We start from the raw sequence: 21,248 nt of genomic DNA, 5'->3' as shown, positions 1-21,248 counted from the left end.
ACCTGGGTCCTCTGGAAGAGCGGCCATTGCCCTTAACTACTAAGCCATCTCTCCAGTCCCATCAAGAACCATTTCTTTGTGGACCAATTAGCTGTGTGGAAAGTCAAGCAAAATTCTGTCTGTTAGCTGCTGAGTGGTTCAGGGTGTATGCTCTCTGGGGAAGCCCACGTATCACAGGACATTAAATTAATACTTAGGTCTAATTACAGACATAAAACACATGCCGGAATCAGGTTAGGCAGGTTGAGTATAATACCTGCACCTTATACCACGTGCATGGGCTGGACATTTGTGTTTCAGGGCAGACACATAGCAGGGATAAGTCTTGTCATTCCTTCCTGTGGTCCCTTTTGGTAGAGGTCACAGTGCATGGCATCTGCCTGAGATTTTGCAAAGAAAAAGGACTCATGGACCATTTTTAACCTCCAGCAACCAGACAAGGCAAACCCTTTGGGAATCCCACTGAAATGCTTATGGCCTCTAGCTGGATATCATGGCATCTGGGAACACTGTCTGCTTCAAGGCTGCAAAGGCACACTCTGTTGTCTTAAGCAGTGGAACTTAACCTCTGTCTGGCTCACTGTGATCTGAGAATGGGCATAGCCCTTGTCTTAGGGTTTACTGCTGTGAACAGACACCGTGACCAAGACAACTCCTATAAGGACAACATTTAGTTAGGGCTGGCTTACAGGTTCAGAGGTTCAGTCCATTATCATCAAGGAGGGAGCAGGGCAGCATCCAGGCAGACATGGTGCAGGAGGAGCTGAGAGTTCTACATCTTCATCTGAAGGACACTAGAAGACTGATTCTTCCATAACTGTGCAGAGCTTCAACCCCCCCCCCCCATGACACACTTCCTCCAACATGGCCACACCTACTCAACAAGGCCATAACTACTCAACAAGACCACAACTACTCCAACATAGCCACCCCTACTGCAATAAAACCACACCTACTCCAACAAGGCCACACCTCCAAATAGTGCCCTTCCTGGGCCAAGCATATTCAAATCACCTCAGCCCTGTACTAGTTTGAATGAAGATCCTCTAAAGGCTCAGGCATTGGTCCCCTGTCGGTGGTGCTGTTTGGGGAGGTTATAGGATCTTCAGGAGGTATGGCCTTCTCAAGAGAAGTCCCACATTCTCTGCATCCTGCCTGCTGTTGAAGCTGTGACCTCTTAGCTTCCTGCTCCAGCTGCCTGTCTCTCTGGTCAGTATGGACTCTCCCTCTGGAACCATAAGCTGAAATAAACTTTCTTCCACAGGTTGCTTTTGGTCATGGTGTTTTATCACAGCAACAGAAAGTAACTAATGCAGCCCCCGTGACATATGGACAGAGCACTCCTCCCTGACCTTGACCTAGACTTTGTGTATGACCTCTGCTGCCTCACTGGCTTCTGGGGCACACTACAGCCTCACTTCTATTGGAGTTCCAAGATTTAATAGTGCTTTTGGGTCCTCTGAGAATTCAATGAACATTTATGACATTTCAAGCAAAGGGGGCATAGGCTCACATACTAACCTGATCCCCACATACACCTCCAGAACTGAAGGCCAACCTGGGCAGAGAATCTTTACACTGTAAGTTAAAGAGTGGCTGGAGAGGTGGCCCAGTTGTAAAGCAGCAACCATGCGATCGTGAAGAATTAAGTTTAAATCTCTAGAACCCACTTAAAACTGGACACAGAAGCACATGCCTATAATCCCAGCATTCCTTTGGCCAGACAGGAAGTGGAGAAGAGATTTGCTCAGAGTTTAAGGTCCGGTTAGGCTGCTGTAGGCAAAAGGGACTGCCTCAGACAAGGTGGAAGACTAAAGCTAAGAGCTACAGTTGTCCTGATGGTGACACAACAGATGCTGTTGTACGTGCCAGTTCACACTCTCACACACACGATGCAAAAGAAAGGTCAGACACGAGCAAACAACCGTGACATGTCACTGTGAACTAGACCCACCAACAAAAGGATGGAGAATATCATCTTCGTGATGGATGTGAGAGTCTAAACGGAGGGGAAGCCCACAGCCACTTGCTGTGGAATTTATGTTTCCATAAGTGAAGCATTAGGAGTCCTGCATAGAGAAGAAATTATTGATACGTATGTTCCCTTAAGGGAGCTTCTCGAGAGGCCCATTCTGGGTCTCGTAATAATCTGTATTCTTCTGAAATGGCAACATCTGATCTTTGATTTCCCTATCACCACCGAAGGTTCATGAATCATTAAACTTCACACACTCAGAGGTCTGGTTTATTGCGCACCACCTGAAATATTTAATAAAATAAATTCTAAATAATCAATTCACGAGGAGTTGACGTCTCTTACGCTTTTGAAATAAATGTCTGCATCTCACATCCGTCATAAACTGCACATAAGTCGTGGCAGCGGAGAATAAAGGAGCCTTTGTCATTTCCTCGCGCTGTTGTGTAAATACTTAAGCAGGGGACAGGTTACATATGCACCTCTCCATAGTCACTGTTCCATGGAGGGACTGTGAGACATCTCACGCTGTGTCTCTCTATCTCCGGGACAATGTGGTCCTTTAACCTATCCAGTTCTGCAGTGCTGTCCCTGTGCTCTGGAGCACACGTCACATGACTGAGATTTGCCTGGGGCTGCTGTGATGCTCCTCAGTGGTACCTGGGTTCAAGGAAGAAGCATGGTGTGTGTGGAGCCCTACTTCCAAGGTGTCTTTTTAAAGAGACCTTTAAAGTCCGACTTTCTCAGGCTAGAGACTTAGCATGAGATAAACAAAGCTACCAGAAAGACAATGCAGATGCTCCAACTTCCCTGTTACATCACGAGTCGAAGTGTTAACTAGGGCTGGGGAGATAGCGCAGTGCAGGGAGAAAGCCATGCAAACGTGGGCCTTGAGTTCAACCTCCCAGAACCCAGACAAAAGCCAAACAGTCCCGTGTATATATATGGCAAGATTGAGGTGGAAACAGGGGAATCCCTACAAACTCCCTGGCCAGCTACTCTGACATACACATTAGAGGTGGAGATTCCATTTACACACACACACACACACACACACACACACACATATATATATACACACACACATATATATATACATATACATATACATATATATACATAAAATCCAGTGAGCAACCAACTACCCTATCTCACATAAGGCTGAAAGTGAGCACTTCTATACATGCACTGTGCATGTCTGCAATCACATCATACATGGGCACGTTCTACTTATAGCATACATACATATCACAGAGAGTGTCCAGTTGCAAGCATGGGTGGGGGGGATACTCAGGGCTTAGACTTAGGTCCTCGAAGGGTTCCCGGGCATCCTGACAATCCCCCCACCCTGTTCCCAACTCTGGCCAGCTCTCATAGTACCTTACTCTTTCTAGAAACAACCACATTCCAAAAGAGGGATGAGTAGGTGACACTCATGTCTAAATCCAGCCCACAGTCCATCTTTATAAATAAAGTTGTATCAAAACTCAGCCCCGCCTACTCCTGGAGCATCATCTGTGGCTGCTTACATGAAAGCGACAGTTGACTTGTTTGGAAAGACTGGCTAATCACAGACCCCCAAACTATCTTCTGTCTAGGGCTGGGAAGATGTCTCAGTTCATATAACGTTGCCATAGAAATGGGAGGACCTGGGTTAGACCTCCAGCACCCATGTGAAAATCTGGGTGATACATGCTGATATTCCCAATACCATGGGAAAGGCAGAGGGCTTACTGGCCAGCTAGCTCAGTCTCAAAGATTACTGTGGCTAGGGACTAAGGAAGACACTGGATACTGACCTCTGGCCTCTAGACACATGGACACAGGTATGTGCACACACATCCTCAAACTTGTACACGTACATACGCCACACACATAAAACAAATCAAATTTTTAAAAATATTTTCTACTTGGGCCTTTACAAGAGAACTTCCACCAACTCAAGATTTTTTCAAACGATATTTAGTTAGGTACCAAATATATATATATATATATATATATATATATATATATATATATATATAGTGTCATGCCAAGAGCTGGGCTAGTGTGCAGAAGAGACACACAAGGCTCCTTCTCAGAGGAGATGAGGACAGGGCTGTATCCCCAGAAGACTGTGGGTCAGAGCCAGCTGGCATCTCCTGCTTCAGAAAATTGGTATTTTCTCCTGCACTGCCAAGGGTGGCTGAGGAATGGCAGGTTCAGCCACATCATCAGAGAATTTAGTTAGAGAGTTTTAAGGTACTTGTAGAGAAGTAACAAATCGCCATGCCGACTTGTGAATTTTCCCTTTTGACTTTTTCTTTCAGACGGAACAAAACTCATTCAAAAAATTTTTTAGACTGACTTACTTTTTCTTTTCTGCATATGAGTGTTTTTGCCTTTTTGTATGCATGTGTGTCCTGTGTGTGCCTGGTACTGAGGGGACGAGGGTCACTGGCTTCCTTGAGGCTGGCTGGAGTTACTGATGGCTGTGCACCACCAAAGCTTGAGTGAGTTCTTTGCAAGAGCAGCCAGTGTTCTTAACTGTTGCTTGGGGCAAGATGCCCAGACAGGACCCTGACAGCAGTGAGAGGCTGTACTTGGGGAGTGATTTGCATATAGAGGGGGTAATTTGCATATAGAGGGGTTTGTGAGTCACATAGTAGAATCCATTAACCAAGGCCATGTGGGGCAGGGCAGACAGGCTGGGAGTCTCCTTGGGTGATGTAGATTTTGTGGTCTACAGGCCACCTGTGGGCATCTGGGTGAGACACAGAGTGAAGTCTGGGATTTCTGCACTGTCTCCAGGTTTAGCCAGAGTAGACTGTGAGCCCTTGGGTACACCTGGAAGGCAATTGCCCTTCCCCAGAATTGGGACAGAGCTTGCTAACATCCGGGAGAAACCCCTCAAGGCACACAACAGCTCTCTTCTGAAGCTATCTACTTCCTACCTATTACCCTGGCTTGGTTTCTGGGGAAACAGATGAAATGCAGACAACAGTTAAAAGCACACAGCACCCAGACAGAACACAGAGGCTAGCCAGTGCCACCCAAACAACCTCAACCTTGGCAACCAGAGGAACGGCTATCCCTCATTCGTTCGTCAGTAGCTCTTCCTTCTTCCTACTCCCATGGGGTGCTGGAAAGCCCTCTCCCACCCCTCTGCTCCCCCACAGCTGTGGCTTAGGTGCTGGAAGCACCTAAGAGCCTGTGGCCTGAACACTATGTAGAGCGTTTGTGTTCCGTCTCTTGTCTCAAGAGCATTGATGGTGACTCCCCTGCAGCAGAAAATAACTCAAGCCCACACACTGTGCATGGAGCTCCCCTCAGGGACGTACTCCATAGGATGGGGGTACATTTGATGGGAATGGTAAAATTGGGAAGACACAAGACTAGTTGCCATTCAGTCAAGTGAGGACCAGATGTATTCTCCACCCAAGAATCAACCCCATCTACATCTGATTGTCCACCAAGACACGAGTATGTCTCACTGTCTCTGTGATGGGCAGTTGCAAGCACTCGGGTAGCTCTCATGCTGAGCTCGATGTAGCTGTTCAGACGGAAAAGGGCCCTTGGTGAGTTTGATAGTGGCACTCAAGGGTTTCTGTGGTTACCATTGGATCTGCTAAACCTCCCACTCATGGGCTCGTGGGCTAACATGCCTGAACATTTAGGAAACACTAGGATAAAATTAAATATAAATTTAGAAGCTCAAGTTTGTGGTCTACTGAGCTGCCTCCCCCAGGAAGCATCCACCTCACTCAAGGCTCAGATTGTACTTAGAGAAGGATGTTACAGAAACAGACTAACTAGTTCCTGTCTGCAAAGACACAAAGAAAACTAATTGTATCAGAAGAGAGACCCAGTCAATTGCAGGAGCCATGCAGTATGAGATCTAAACACAACAGGTGCCACTTTATCATAAATATGCCCTGGGAAATGAAATGTTTGAGATGTGCTTGGACTAAGATGGTATTTATTATTATTTTACTTGGGTGTCGTGTGTGTGTGTGTGTGTGTGTGTGTGTGTGTGTGTTAGGGATGTGGCTGCCCAAGTAGAGGCACGTAGAAGTCAGAGGTTGACACCAGGTGCCTTTCTCCAGTCCTCTCCATCCGTCTTCCTTTTGAGACAGTGTGTCTTGTTGAGCCTGGAGCTCACTGTCTCAGCTATTGGCTGGCTGGTGAGCTTCAGGAACCTGCCTCTCTGCCCATCCCACTCCCAGCACTGGGCCACAGATGCATGCTGCTTCTCCTTGCTTTTGCATGGGTACTGAGGATCCAGACCCAGGTCCTCACAAGTGCATGGCAAGCATTTTACCCACTGAACCATCTTATCTCCCCAGCCCTTAACTGTGTACTGTGCCGTCCATCCTTGTCTTCCTCTTCTTCTTCTGTCTATCATCTCCCTACACCTCCCATGACCCAGTTCCAAGTTCTAGCTATGCAAGGAATTGAGATTAAATATGAACCACATAGGGTAACCAAGGTAAATGAAACCCAGGCAAAATGATGACCACGAAGATTCTCAGACACATGGAAGACATCACTCTCAGAGCCCAGGAGGGGGAAGTAGGGTCTCTGGGCACTCTTGCTCCTCTCCCAGAAGACCAGAGTTTGGCTTCCAGCACCTATATTTTGCAGCTCACAACCAGCTCTAACTCTAGCTCCAGGGGATCTATTACCCTGCTCCCCAAGGGCTCTGAACTCATGTGTGCAAACCCACACACAAACCCTCACACATGCACACAATTGAAAATAGTAAAATAGAATTTTGCAAATAAGATAAGTTGTCCTATGGAAGCATGAGGACCCATGTTCAGATCTTCAGGACTCATGTTTTTAAAACAAACAGGTATGCCAACACACATCTGTAACCCCAAGCCTTAGAGCATAGAAACAGGAAGCATGTTGGGGCTTGCTGGCCACGTGATATTGAAACAACTGGCTTTGTCTCTACACATCACCGAGTGTGACACCCTTATCTTCCTCCACGCCTAACACGCTGATGTCACCCAGTGTCTAGACACCAGACAGAAGCTTTACAGCATAGGAGACATAAAATGTTCAACTGTCTATGTGCTGGACACACTGATACATCAATTACACCACTCCCCTAAGAAAAGGCACAGGTAAAGTCCTTGGGCAACACCTCCCCAATCAACGCTGGACCCTACAAGACTCAAAAGTCATGTGGCCACAACACAGGAAGAAACAAGGTCTGTGTGAGGGATGCTGTCAGCACAGGGTGAGTCTAGAGGAAATAATATGAACCAAACACAACCCTTTACTGAAAACAGAAACTATGTATCTGTCAAATGTACAGGGTGGTGGCAGGGGGGCTGTTGGTCCCTCAGAGGCTCTGGGGCACCCTTGTTTCGTTAACCTGCTATCCCTGTCTCTGTTTACTGCTGCTTCCCAGACTTGATTTGGACACCAGACCTGTTTGAGGCTGGCTGCTGCAAGCATTTCCCATCATCCGCAGGCAAGACACCTATTTATCTTCTGGCTGGGAAAGGAGTTGAACGTTCTGGCTCTGCCACGAGGCCGCTATTTCATACCCTGTTAATCCCTAATGCAGTAACTACAATATCGTTTCCACTTTCAAAAGAGGTGCTTTTTTTTTCTTCCTTTTTTAATATGTGGCCTAAGTACTCAAATAAAGAACGTCATTCTAATGAGGACGAGTCCCCAAATGTAACCTCGTTACAGCCACTGCCAAGCCAATACCGCCTTCCTCGCTTGAAGGCAGCTAATGGAGAAGTGAGACACTGGGTTCTTTCCAGGCAGCACAGACAGATGAGCAAAATGTTCACAACCGAAAATGACAGTCAGAGGGAACGAACTGGCATTTCTACCCAGGCTTGATCCAGCCCAAGAACCCCCTTTCATCCCAGAATGATGGATTCTATAAACAGCAGGGCCAGGGCCAGCCTGGCACTGCACCAGCTGCCTCAATACCAGACCCATTCACTGACTCCAAAGGGCAAGGGGTATCTTAAGATCAGAGCGGAGGGCCCTGCTGTAGAATGCTATCTCACCAGCATAACAGCCATTATTGTCGGCAACAGAGCAGCTGAGACTACTCGGAAGTCATCCTCATGATCAGGCCTGCTGAAGTTACTTTACAGGAAGGGTTGGAGAGGGTCATATGACCCTTGCCTTAGCGCTCACCGATGCTTCTGGCACCTTTGTCAAAGATGTAGGTAATTCTGCCCTGAGGGGATGTGGCCTCATGGTCTTGGAAGTGCCACAGAGTATGGACTAAGGAAGGTTAACGGAAGATGAGGCTACGGTCGCGCTGCTGTGGGAAAGCTGATCACCCGTGACTTTCTGGTGTTGGGACTGCTTTGGGGTGACCTGGACTCATTTAAGAAAACCCTCACCCTTGCTCTGCCAATAAACCCAATAAATTCTTCGGTTTCCCCCAAGTTCATAGAATTGTGCTTCTGTCTGTCATTGATTCTCTATCTGGGGAGAGAAAGCAGCTGTTTAAAGCTTCCCATAAAAGGGCCAGTGCAATAATCCAGGCACCAGGAAGCAAATAACCAGTTTGTCCAGGGCTGGAAAAATACTGACATGGGACATGCCACCCATCCAGTCACTTGCTGAGGACAGCACCACGGACTGTTTCTCAACACACTCTATCATGACCTTGTATTTCCCAGCCTTTATCTGTGACCTGAACCCTGGGCCGCTTCCACCTAGGCCTCTGCCCTCAAACTGGGTCTGCCTCCACCATTGCCTCCACCTTCCACACAGGGCCTTGAGGTTCTCCCAGTGACCATCAAAACCCTATCAAAGGTTTGTGTAGGGATGGTTCTGATGCTAAGGTCTTGTTCCCCAAATGGTTCTTGATCTGTCAGTAAAGAAGCCATGGGCCAATTGCTGGGTGAAAAGAAGAGGCAGGACTTCCATGTCCCCACAGGCAAGAGACAGATGAAAGGAGAGAGAGAGAGAGAGAGAGAGAGAGAGAGAGATCACCATGCTTCTGAGGGAGCTCTTGGTGCTCGGTTAGGGGTGTTTAGCTGAGACTAGATGTAACTGGGCAACTAAAGGTGAGGGCAGGTAGAGAGGTGTGGAGGTATGAGTATTGATACGGGCATGCTTCTCCAGGTGGGAGAGAGTAGCACCCAGCAATTGTGCCAAAAGGCAAGTTGAAATCGAACAACTGTGTGTGTCTGTGTTTTTTATCCATGGATTCAAGGGCAGCTGGGTGGGGGCTGGTAGTGTGGTCTGCACCCAGAACTTAGGCAGGGTAGCAAAAGCTACACATAACATGTTTGCCTCCTTGTGAGACTGGGGACCACACATCCTTCTTTGTACCCCTGCATCCCTCAGTATCTGTCACTATGCTAGTGGGTGTCAAGCACCCAGTGAGTGGCTGATGGATGGACCATAAGTGTTCAGTAGTGTGGGCTGAGCTGACCTGAGAACCTGAGGTCACACTGAGTGCCAAGAACAGTGGTTAAGCTTAAAGCCTCCTCCGGACCCAGCTCAGGGGCTTCAGAACGTTCCCCTCAAGGCTCGACCTCTCCATCCATGAAGCAGGTGTGATGACATGTGTTCTACATGCATGCTTTTAGGAGAACCAGGCAAAGCCAGTATGTGCCTTGTTCATAGGAGGTTTGTAATGTCACGATTGTCCTCACACTGAGGGCACAGCTCCGGTCTCTCCTGGGATCCCGCAGCAACGGAATGAGAAAATGGAGACTGGAGAGTAAATTAGGCTACAAGATGTCTCAGAGGTCAGAGGAGAGGGGAGATTACACACAAAGCAACGTGTCAGCATCTGGAGCCTGAGAAAAGGGCCATGAGCAAACTTGGAGAGGAATCTTCTAGAACGGCTCTCTGGCTGACGGGCTCTGACAGGTGTGAATGTGAGAACTGGAATTCTCAAGGCATGGTGACCTTTAGAGCAATCTCATCCCCCTTCCCTGGGCAATATCACATCGGCAGACGGGAGTCAGCTTGGGGGCAGGACCCGCTTCCGACCTGCCGAAGTCTCTCCTTTGTGATATGCTGACACCTCTGTCCCCTTCCCTCTCCTCCTGCCAGCTTCTGTCATCCCTGGAAGCTTATTGAGCAGGCTTCTCCTTGGCTCCCAGACAAGACAGCTGAGAGAGAACTAGCAGCTAGCCAGCTTCAAAAGCTGCTGCTTGTACCCTGTACCCAGCCGAGAAAATCGATGTGTGGAGGCCCCAGCCCCTGAGAACAAAAGGAGCCAGAACCCAGCTTTCTCTCAGCTTGCTGGAAGTTTTCCTGGCCTCGGGGAAGGCTTAGAGAGAGTAATACGTTAAACGATAGACCCAGATGTCTTTATCATGCCCTTGGATGGAGGAAGCCCGCTGGGATAGTAAAGAATTCACAGCTCTAAAGCCTTGGCTGTCCATCCAGCAGGAGGATAGCTGGAAGGGATTAGGGCTTGGGGGACACAGGTGCTAGTCACAGGACCTGCCTGGCGAATCCACGGAGAGCAAGCAGATTCCACACCGTAGAGTCTAGTACATAACACCACAGCGGCAGGTGGAGGTGACCCACTGGGCTTCCCAGCCCTGCTCCAGATCACAGCTATCGTAGGAATACCACTGAGGAAGTTCAGGTTGCTGATATTGCCATTATTCTGGGCTATTTAAAATCCACAACCACGGAAAGGCAATTCATTCAACAAGAAGGAGCCCGTTCCCATAAACAAGACAGACAAGCTTAATTCCAATGGCACAGAGTATCCTCTACTGAGGGTGTGCCAGAGGGCGTAGGGGAAATGGTCGCTTACAGTGCTGGTGGGCATGTCATTTGACAGTCACTCAAGAACATTGTCTAGTAAAACTAAAACTCTCACACTCAGCAATTCCTGGTCCAGATTGCTCATGTGCCCAAGAAGACCTGTGTGAGGCCACTTAGCGAAACAGTAATTATAGTCCCCAAAGTCTGGAAGGCTTCTAAAAGTCAAGGGACCCGCTTCGGTGTCTACATAGAGGACTCTGATAGATCCGTTTAGAATCAATCACACAGAATAACATAGATTCAGCTTAGCAGGTGATATCAGGTGATAAACTGGAAGACAAGATGACAATTGTTCGCAACGATCCCCAACTTCCAGGAATTTATTCCACATCCCCCTCGGGTTATCAAAGCGCATTCTGGACTCCTGGGGACACTTAGCCTAATGTTCAGCCTTCCAGACCTCTTAGCACTGTTGAGCGCCATGTGCAAACATGGCCACCTATGAGTCCATGGCAGAGAACACACACCCCTCGTTCTCTATAGACACCACACAGGCTTACCAAAGCAGGTATGCACCTGGTATTTGTTATCTGGTTCAGCCAAGTACAATGGGAAAGATCAGCCATCAAGAAGCAGAGCTTTAAATAGTCTCTCTCTCTCTCTCTCTCTCTCTCTCTCTCTCTCTCTCTCTCTCTCTCTCTCTCTCTCTCTCTCCAAAAGCCAGAAACAAAGGCAATGTCCTTGGCCAAGACACTGCCATGGCAGTCTCTCAGTCCCAGCAACCACAGGACTGTTCGTAGCCAGCCAGAGGTCATAGAAGGCCCTTCCTGATTTGCATGTGTCCCCCTCCTCCAGATTCGAGGGACTAGGCTGTAGTCTGCAAAGCTGAGCACCACAAATAACTCCCAACATAAATATGGCCTAAAAATAGCCATAAATCATTCTCATTCCATCCGGTGACAATTCTAATTTATAACAAGAGGGAGGAAAATGAATATGGTGGCTTTTTTTCCCCTAGGCTTCCAAGCTACTGCTGAGGATGAATTCCACCCTGCTGTTACTTACAACCAGGAGTTCCTGATTTACGTATTACTAAAGATGAAATATACCATAGGCCTCCAGGCATGGGGGCTGCTTGCTGAGGTTTCCTGTGAATTCCTGCAGGCTCTCTATGTCCCTGCATAAGCAGCTGCCTTTCTTTTGGTCCCCACCCAAGCTTTCTCTGTCTACCTAGTCCTCCTCTGTGGGGTGATAAGAGCCCCAGAGAGTAAGCCCCACCCCTCTGAGCTCCCTGAAGAAGAGCTAATGCTATGTATTAGCAGGACCCTGGTCACAATCCTGGAGACGGTTCTTTCCAGCAGCACGTTCGGGTAATCTGCACATTAATGTTCCATGCAGTCAATTAAAGCACACTGCACACGAGGCAGAGGAGAGGGAACTGGAATTTCTCATACCGTGGCTTTTCTTATTCATCATCATAAAACAATTCTTATTGGTATATTAAAAAAAAAGCACACACACATAAAACGAAAGTTATCTCTCTCCATGGGGTAATATAATAAAAGCCATTTGATGCTATTTTTGGCAGCCATAAAGGCACATAATTAATATAGGGGAAAAAATCTCCGTGACAAAGTGTGTCACAATAAAACGTCAGGGCCCAAGGGCAACCCTCAGAACTCAAGTGGGCTCACAGTCCTCGCTGTCACTGAGACATTCTGGACACTTGCCATGACAGAAGCTGTGGGACCACCTATCTTTGACCTCCCTGAAACGGCAGCTAGATCATGGAAGGCTTCTGATATCTTGCCCATGGTAGCAGTGGCCACATCCCTTTAGGGTTGGCAGGTAAGACTTTTGGTTGGACTAGTAAGAAATGTTGAAGAGCAGGTACTGGCTAATTAGCAGGTCCTATGGGACACCTGGTCGGGGGTCTCTGAAGGGAAGGGCCCTCTCTAAGGCTGCCCATGTCTTGGAGCCAGAATACCAAGGTTGCCTACAGGAAAACAAAAACTGAGTTTGCTCAACATACTACACCCTTTCTGCAGATCCCTCTCCACGCCAGCACCGTAAAAGCTTTGCTCTCCAGAGAACCTATCACATCATCTTTAACCTCTCTTGAAGTTGAAACACACAGGGAGATAGACTAGTGGTCAGCCCAGGAAGAGTTGCTCAGCCCTGAAGGGCATTACCAGCTGGCTGAAGCACTTTGCAAGAGTACTTCCTCATGATGACACCCGCACCCCAATGCACCCAGAAACACATCCATGGCAAACACAGTAGAGGAACCTACAGGCACCTTCCCAATCCCCACCCACACACCAGTGACGCCCTCAGTATAGCACTCTGGCCATGGTCGGTTCCATAGAATGGGGAGGAGAAACTCTAGGGTAAGAGAGCAGAAGCCAATACCAATATCAGGGACTTGGCAAACAAGATTTCTTTTGACAGTCGTGACTAGGATCAGGTCGCTTGCAAGGGATCCCAGATTCTCCACAGTGGCTCAGAAATGCCGTGTGGGGGACAGGAGAGCCTCTTTTTTTCCCCTTTACCTCGACTCCCTGGACTTTGAGCTTCATGTGGTCCTCTCTGGTCGTTTTCCCATCTTTCCTCTTCTTCCAGCAGTACCCGTCTTTCCTGTACTTCACTTTCTTCCGGTTGTAGAGTATCATGGAGCCATTCTGCGGTCTGCAAACAACAAAGGGTTAAGTTACCGAGAGAACTGAGCAGAAGGGAAATTTATGGAGAAGGATACCACAGACCAGTAAAAGTCTCTACAGAAAAAGCAATATCCCACATTTGCTGGGACGTAATTTTTCACCTTTTATTGCGGCTCCCCGGATTAACCGTGTTTTATGGCCAGCCAAAATTTGCTTGTGGATTTGGTACCTAATGAATTAAATGTGTCAATGATAGGCTTAAAAAACAACCCCTTAGTAATTTCCACAAACTAATCAGGATATATGGTGTGGGCGCCCTGAGCTCTGTAGCAAAAAGTAAGCAAAACAGAGAAAGGGGGAGGGGGAGAGCAAAAAGAGCCGAGGGTGTTGTGGCAGCCTGCAATATCTTATCTCTTGTAGAAGGATTTTCTACACATCTTTTAATCCATCACCCAGCATTAGGGAATAAATAAGTTTAACACAGACGCTAGATGACTACGTTAAGAACAGACCAATGGAAGCTCTGGGTGCTGAGGCCAACCTCTCTTGATTCATTGCGTGCGTTTAGATTACTGCTGGATTCGGAGGAGCATCAAGCTCCTCCTTCCCTGGCAAGCACAGCACCCGACTGCTCCCCCATCTGAGCTTCAGCCCTCAGAGGTCTTAGATAACACCAGGAGCTCTCATCTATTCTGTCCACGGCCGAGGTAGCTTAGGAAAATGGCGGCCCGTTTTCTAAATGCCAGGAGCAGAATGGATATTCCTGTGATGTTTAAGATGAACAAGCTGAGGACATGGCTCAGGCAACCATGTAATATGTCTGGACCCCTAGCACCCAGGTAACAAACTAGACAGAGTGCTGTATCCCAGGACTTAGGAGGTGGAGTCAGGAAGAACAGATGTCCATGGTCATTCTTGGCCACACAGTGTGTTCAGTGCCAGCCCAGGACATACAAGACCCCAGTGCCATGGCCATATATTTTGGGTAGGAATCTACAAAGAAAGAGAGAGCTGAGAGCCTCCGACTGCTGACAGCAGGTGCTATGGTAAGCCATTTCCAGAATAAAGTCACTGCAGGTGCAGATATGGGCAGATCCAGCCCTGAAGCCAGTGCACACACCCAGTGGCCGGCTATGTGCCACCTGCACCTGACCACTGGGCACGGAAAGGCTTGCCATGGTGTGTGGGTGTGTGTGTGTGTGTGCACGCCTGTGTTGGAGCCAAGGGCACTCCATCCTGCTCTGAGCCAGATCTTCATCTGCTGCACAGCAGTGTCTTATAGATGTACTTTGGCTTGTCTGCTTCTCCACTATGGGAGAGGTGGGGAGAGGAAACAGCCAATTCTTCCTCCTGCCCCTTGGGGAGAGCCCTCCCACTGCCAGCTTTGCTTTTTCTGCTGCACAATGGGCTGTTTCAACATCGGATAGGACACTGGCTATGGATGGCTTAATCTTCCATTGTCTAGAGGGTGACAACCTTCCAGGGTGATTGTAGCTAATTGTGGTTCCTACCTAGCCCAGCTGTGTCACCCGGCAGACTAAAGAGTGGGGAGACTACAGTGTGGTGCCTCCCTACACCGCGCTGTTCACTGATGAGGCACAATTGGTCTGTTTCCTCCCTCAGCCTGTACCAACTTAAACAATGGCAGGAAACAGCTCCACAGGCATGTCAAGACACTGTCACCTGATCATACCTATCAGAGCCAAGAGTCTGCACTGGAAATCCCCACAATGGGTCTCCATCTCTTCATGGGAGAGAGCTTGCTGAGAGGGGAGGGGTTGTGCTGGTCTCCTCAGCTGCAGTTGTTCTGGCCGCTTGGACTGCACCCTCAGACCACAGGGAGCCCTCTCAGTCCCTGGAACACCTAGCAAAAGGTCCCCAAACCCAAGCTCCCATCCTTAAAGCCACCTGCTGGAGGGGTTGGGGTGTGAAGGGGTATGTCAAGGCAAGCAAACAGACTCTGTGTTTCTATCCTCTCACAGGACATACATGGAAACACAGCAGGCTCACCCTGATAAAACAAAAGAAAGCAAAACTACCTTCTGAAGAAGACCTTGGAGTAAACCACCATTTCTAGGGACCAAGAAATGGCCTGTGACTTGTCCCAACCCTGCCATTGTCAAGGGTTACCAGTATTGTACCTGTATTGCAAACAGTCCCCAGAAAGAGGACTCCCTCAAACTCTGTCAGGTACAGTTTTTGTAACTCATCTTCTGTCGACCTCAGCTTAAGTTTCTGAGAGTGGCCCTGTCCGTCCCTGTCACTTAAGCAGGACACCATCCCCAGGGGAGCTTCAGTGTTCAGCTAAAATGACCCCAATGAATGGATTCCTCAGCCCAATTCACAGGGAGGAGAAGCTTCTCTCTGTGATGTGGAGGCTTCCCCATGGTCCCGGGTCCCAGCAGCGATAATGGGGAAGATGGCTCCCACCAGAGAAGGAACCACGTGCCTTAGAAGACAGTATCTGAGAGGCCGTGCTGTCATCCTGATGCAAGTACAGCAAGCCTGAGCCTGTGGGAAGGGGTCCCAAGAAGGAGGTGGGCTTTAGGGTGGAGAAGAAGGACTAGGTCACAGGAGCTGACACAGAGGAGCTCCGTTTACTACCTGACTGACCACTTCTGTCAGGGCAGGGAGGCAGGAACGCAAGTGCAGATGGAGGATAGAGAATGTGTAGCTAGCAACCTACCCCTGTCCAGCCTTCTGTGTCCTTGTCATTCACTGAACCTGCTGCTGGTGGGGGTTGGGGGGGGAATATCATCTTCATACTCTCTCACATGCACACCAACTCTGTGAGGGAGGCACTGCCAGCATCTCCAGACAACCAGTCTTTTATGCTACAGTGCCTGGTGAGTCTGTGGATGCCAGAGAAGGCACAAGGCTGCTAGGTGAGCAGAGAGTAAATCCTGGTCTGCTCTCCTGGCTGGGATCAGTAGAGTCTCGAATCAACCTCAGCACAACACCAGGTGTCAGGAGGGTGGAGGCCAGACTTCTTCTCTTACAGAAAAGTGAAGCCTGAGCTATCGATCCTATGTTTCTGTAGCATCTGGATGTGACCCTAGAGCTGCTCCAGGTTCCCTTCCTATGATTGGGGTGAATCTGGGGGGGGGTGTCCCAGGCATACAGCTGTGTCTGGAGAAACTCAGGCTATCCCAGACTTGTCCTCCCACATCTAAGATAACTGGCGTGTCCAGGGTTTTTCCTTCTGTTACTAGGGTAACTCTGGGTTTGTCCCAGGCTTCCTTTCCTGAGATGGATAAGTCTAGAGCTATCCCAGGCTCCACCTCCAAGCTAAGGTAACTCTGGCTGCTCTCTCTGGTCCTCACACTCCTGCTCTGGAGTCAATAGAGACCTACTGAGGAACACGCTCTTTATTTACATCAATCCTTTGCCTCTGTCACCTCCACACTCCCTACTGCAGCTTCTTGGGGTCTTGAGCTAGGACTCTAATCTTCCTTTCGGGACATCTAAGCCAAGGCAGACGGTCTGAGAGCCTTGGGGAAGCTCCCCGGTGCCACTGCACTGGTGCACTGAGCTACAGCAGAGAATGTGGCCACGGGGAGCTTTGTTCTAAGCAGGAAGCCTTTATCCAAGAAACCCTTTCATCTAAGAAACTAACAGTTATGAGAAGCAGTTACATTCTGCACAGTGGAGGAAAAGAAAACCCCTCGGACTACGGGAAAGCTTCACAAATTGTAACAATGTATAAAATGCACATACAGGTGCTCTAGGGAGATGAGTGCACTGGAGGGTGGGCAGACGGATGGAAAGAAGAGAGACGGGACAGTAGAGCAGTTTGAAGAAGGTCCCCAGTAGGCTCAGATGTCTGAACACTTGGTCACCTATTGCTGGGGCTGTTTGTGTAGGGCTAGGGGGTGTGGTCTCTCTGAAGAAAGCTGGGTTGGGGCTTCAAAGCCCTTCCCCGTTTGCTTCCTCTACTTCCTGCTTGTGGTTCACCCTATGAGCCCTTAGCTTCTGTTCCAGCTACCATTGCTGCTACCTGTGGCCTCCCTTCCCTCTATGACTGACTCTAACCCTCGGGGACTGTAAGCCAAATAGACCTTCCTCCTACAAGTCACGTTGGCCCTGGAGTTTTATCACAACAGAAAACAAATGTAGACAGATAGATGATAGATAGATAGATAGATAGATAGATAGATAGATAGATAGATACTGTCTACAATAAAAAAAAAACTTAAAGAAAATTTAAATGCAGGAAAGAATTGAATAAGAAAGTGATCCAATCTAAAGACAACTGCAAAATCTTTTAAAAGCAGATTTTGATGCATACAAAAATATAGCATGTCTTGGCTAGGGTGAAATAAGGTCCTAAAATGTGAACCTTCCCTTGAGTTAATTTCCGGCAAGGAGGCCACCATTAGGCTTTTTTTCAAACATAGAATATTGTTTTATAAAGCTACTTAGTGGGTTGGAGAGATGGCTCAGTGGTTTAAAATGCTTACATCTCTTTCAGAAGGACCCCCCTTCAGTTCCCAGGACCTACATGGTGGCTCATAACCACCTGTAACTCAAGTTCCAGGACATCTGACACACTCTTCTGACCTCCTGCATACGTACAGTGAACAGACATATACTCTCGCACACGCATACACATAAAAATACAATAAGTATATTTATGTCACTTACAAGACATAAATATCAAGAAGAACCAGATAAACCCCGCTAAAGTGGCTGAGAGACAGGTGTGGCGCTGAGAGACAGGTGTGGCAGTGCAGGCTGTAATCCATGCTATTTGGAGAGGCTGGGGCAGGAAGACCGGAAGTTCAAGATTTGCTTAAGCTACGTGTCAGTGAGGGAAGGCATCATCATTTTAACCTGTAATATTAAGATCACTGGAGAGGAACTAGAAAAAGATACCTTTGAGGGTTATCCCTCACCCACTGACACGTCACGGCTAAGCAGACCACTGACTTTCCGTATACTAGATAAAAGCCGTAATACTGGAGAAGAAAATACAGGTGGACTCCATTATTACCAAAGGGAACTACACTTTTCTAACCATGATTCAAAACTCAGTGATAACCCGTGTGAGCTGACTCCCTCAGATTACATTAAGCAAAGACCGTTAGGTGTCTTTCCCAGCGGCTGCTCCATTCCCACCCGGCCAGCGATGCGGATGCGTGGGTAAGGGTGATCCCACACCTCGCTGCTCCACCCCCACTCCGCCAGCCAGTGATACCGCTGCGCGGGTGATCCCGTTTCCTCTCCCCCTCCCCCACGGTCTGTCTTTTGGATGGAAGCCACCCTAGTGGGTGTGTGGTCGTTTTAATTTGCATTTCCCTAATGACTACTGGTGTTAACCATCTTTTCATGTCCTTATTAGCTATTCGTAGAATTTCTTTGGTAAATTCTATTTGAATCTTTAGCCCATTTTCAATTAAATTGCTAGATTTTTGAGTTGCGGCCAGAGTTCCTTATGTAAAGTCCTAATGGAAATACTTTACCATCAAGCCCAGGATTTGAGAGTTTTTTTTCCTTAATTTTTTTTTAATTTGTGTTAAAATCCAGGTTATCAGTTTTCTCTCTTAACTAATACTATTAGGGATGAAGGGACTTGTTATCTAATCCGAGGTCATAAAAACTCCTGTTTTCTTCTAAGACTTTTACATTTTTAGCTCTTTGGCTAGTCGTGGGGTGTACTGTGTAGTAGTGTTTGGTGCTGGTGATACAAGGGTCTAAGCTGATTTCTGCCACGCAGATATTTGATTGTCTCAGGGCCATCTTTCAGACTGAAAATGTCTGTCCCGTCTCCCCACCCATCCACTGAATGTTTGAAAATAAACTAAGCATAAACACAAAGTTTTATTCTAGAACATCAGGCCCCACCCTGCTCTCCACCCTTATGCCAATCATTTTGACAGCTGCAGTTCTGACATCAAGGACCCCAAGTCTTCCAATCACACCCCTTTCACAGCTGTTTTTGGCTATTCCAAGACCTTAGTGTTCCCAGACCCATTTTATGGTTAACTTGACAATTTTAGGAATGAGGAGAAGTACTGAAGGTTTTTTCTTTGTTTTAGATTGATTATTTTTTTTTTTTAGGTGTGTTGGTGCAGTGGCCGCAGAGGCCAGAAGAGGGCACTGAATCCCCTGGAACTGGAGTTACACACAGTTGGGGTGAATGCTGGGAACAGAACCCTGGTCCTCTGCAGGAGCAGCAAGTGTTTTTAACCTCTGAACCATGCCTCCACCCCCTTGGGGGGTAGAGAATAGGATTGAATCAGGAAGTCAGTTTGGAGAGAGAGGCTGTCCTGATAGTGCCATGTCCAGTGACGTGGCTTTTAATTCCATTAACATGGAATGGTCTCTCCAACTATGTGAGTCTGCGCTCTCCCTCAGTAAAATTTTAGAGTTTGCAACGTACAGGCATTAAACGCCAACTCTTGCTAATTAATTTATTCTAGTTAATGTTCTTTGTGAATGGGATTGTCTCCTTGATTTCACATCAGGGTTCTTCACTTCTACCTCCTAGATGTATTGACTTCTCTGTACTGATCTCTGTGATGGCAACAGCTGATTGCTGACCTGATAGGCTTTGGGGTCACCTAGGAGGCAAGCCTACAGGGACACCTGTGAGGGACTCTTTAGACTAGGTTAGCCCTGAGCAAGCGTGTGAGGGAGTAGGTTGATTAGCTTGGCTGGTGTGGGAAGACTGCTTCCTGGCCTTGGGAACCGTGCAGGTTAAAGGGAGAAAACGGAGCTTGATAGATGAGTCAAGACACTTCCTGTGCAAGCTGACAGCCCGAGTCCCATCCCCAGAATCCAGGTAGACGTGGTAGGTGAGGACTGACCCAGGTGTTGCCTGGTCACCGCATGGTTGACATGTCTTGTGTCACAACCAAGCACGCACACCTCTATAATACACAATAGTAATTCATAAAATAAAAGAGAGGAAGCCAGCGGAGCCCCAGCATCCAATGCTTTATCCAGCTCAGTCCTCTCTTCAGCTTTCCGTCTGATGGACCGCTCCCACGAGCTGTGAGTCAAAGTAACTGTTTCTCTCTTAAATTGTATCCATCTGCGTATTTTCTCAGAGATCCAGGAAAGCTGGCTGTGACAGCCCTGTCTGCACCTCAGCCATCGACATTTATTAGTTCCTGTAAATGTTTTGTAGATTATAGAGACATTCTACTTGTGAAATCAGGACACACACACGAATGATATTACTTAGTTTCCTCCTTTCTGCCGGGGCTGTCTTTAATCTCTCTTGCTTGCTTTATCCACCCAGCTAGTCCTTCAGTTCATTGGAAAGACGTGTTGAGGACACTTTGCATTGTTCCCAGTTTTAAGGGAAATGTATTCCAGTATTTATTATTGTTTTGTTTGGGGTTTTTGTTTGTTTGTTTGTTGCCTTTAAGTGCAGTACTAGCTGCATCAAGGACGGAAACTTATGTGAAAACAGCTCTGGAAGCCACTTGAAGAGGCTCACTCCCCTCCCACCCCTGCCACGGGACAATTCGAACATGAGTATGAGAAACACGTACAATTAGAACGCATTACATATGTTTACTCTCTAGATTCATTACAGTCCTAAAATAAACAAGCAACAGACACAAAGGCACACATTGCTCACTGCCAGAGGATGCCACTGACCTCACACATTGTTTTCAAAACCTGAGGGAAAACAGAAAGTCGGGGAGAGAATCCCACGCATCCCACCTTCCCTGTCAAACGGCTCTTCTGGGTTACCAAATGAGGAGAGAATTTTCTCTACAAAAGCCCTCAGGCCAATAAAAGCAAAGAAAGGGGAGGGGGAGGAGGAGGAGGAGGAGGAAGGGGAGGAGGAAGAGGAGGAGGAGGAGGAGAAGGAAGAAAAAGAAGAAAAGGAGGAGGAGGAGGAAGAGGAGGAAGAGGAGGAGGAAGAGGAGAAGGAGGAAGAGGAGGAGGAA

The 21,248-nt window shown here is 47.8% G+C and overlaps 1 protein-coding gene across 1 annotated transcript in view; it reads right to left on the bottom strand.

Annotated features, from left to right (window-relative positions):
• Camta1 (calmodulin binding transcription activator 1) overlaps positions 1-21,248 on the bottom strand; it is an 825,029-nt gene that overhangs the window by 390,480 nt on the left and 413,301 nt on the right. Inside the window, exon 5 of the mRNA XM_028757982.1 lies at positions 13,234-13,369. Coding sequence (XP_028613815.1) covers positions 13,234-13,369 — 136 coding nt within the window. The remainder of the gene's footprint in view (positions 1-13,233; positions 13,370-21,248) is intronic.

Source organism: Grammomys surdaster, unplaced genomic scaffold (genome assembly GCF_004785775.1).
Source record: "Grammomys surdaster isolate TR1022 unplaced genomic scaffold, NIH_TR_1.0 126185, whole genome shotgun sequence".
NCBI lineage: Eukaryota > Metazoa > Chordata > Mammalia > Rodentia > Muridae > Grammomys > Grammomys surdaster.
Note: the sequence above shows the minus strand (reverse complement) of the source record. Positions and strands in the feature narration are given on the sequence as shown.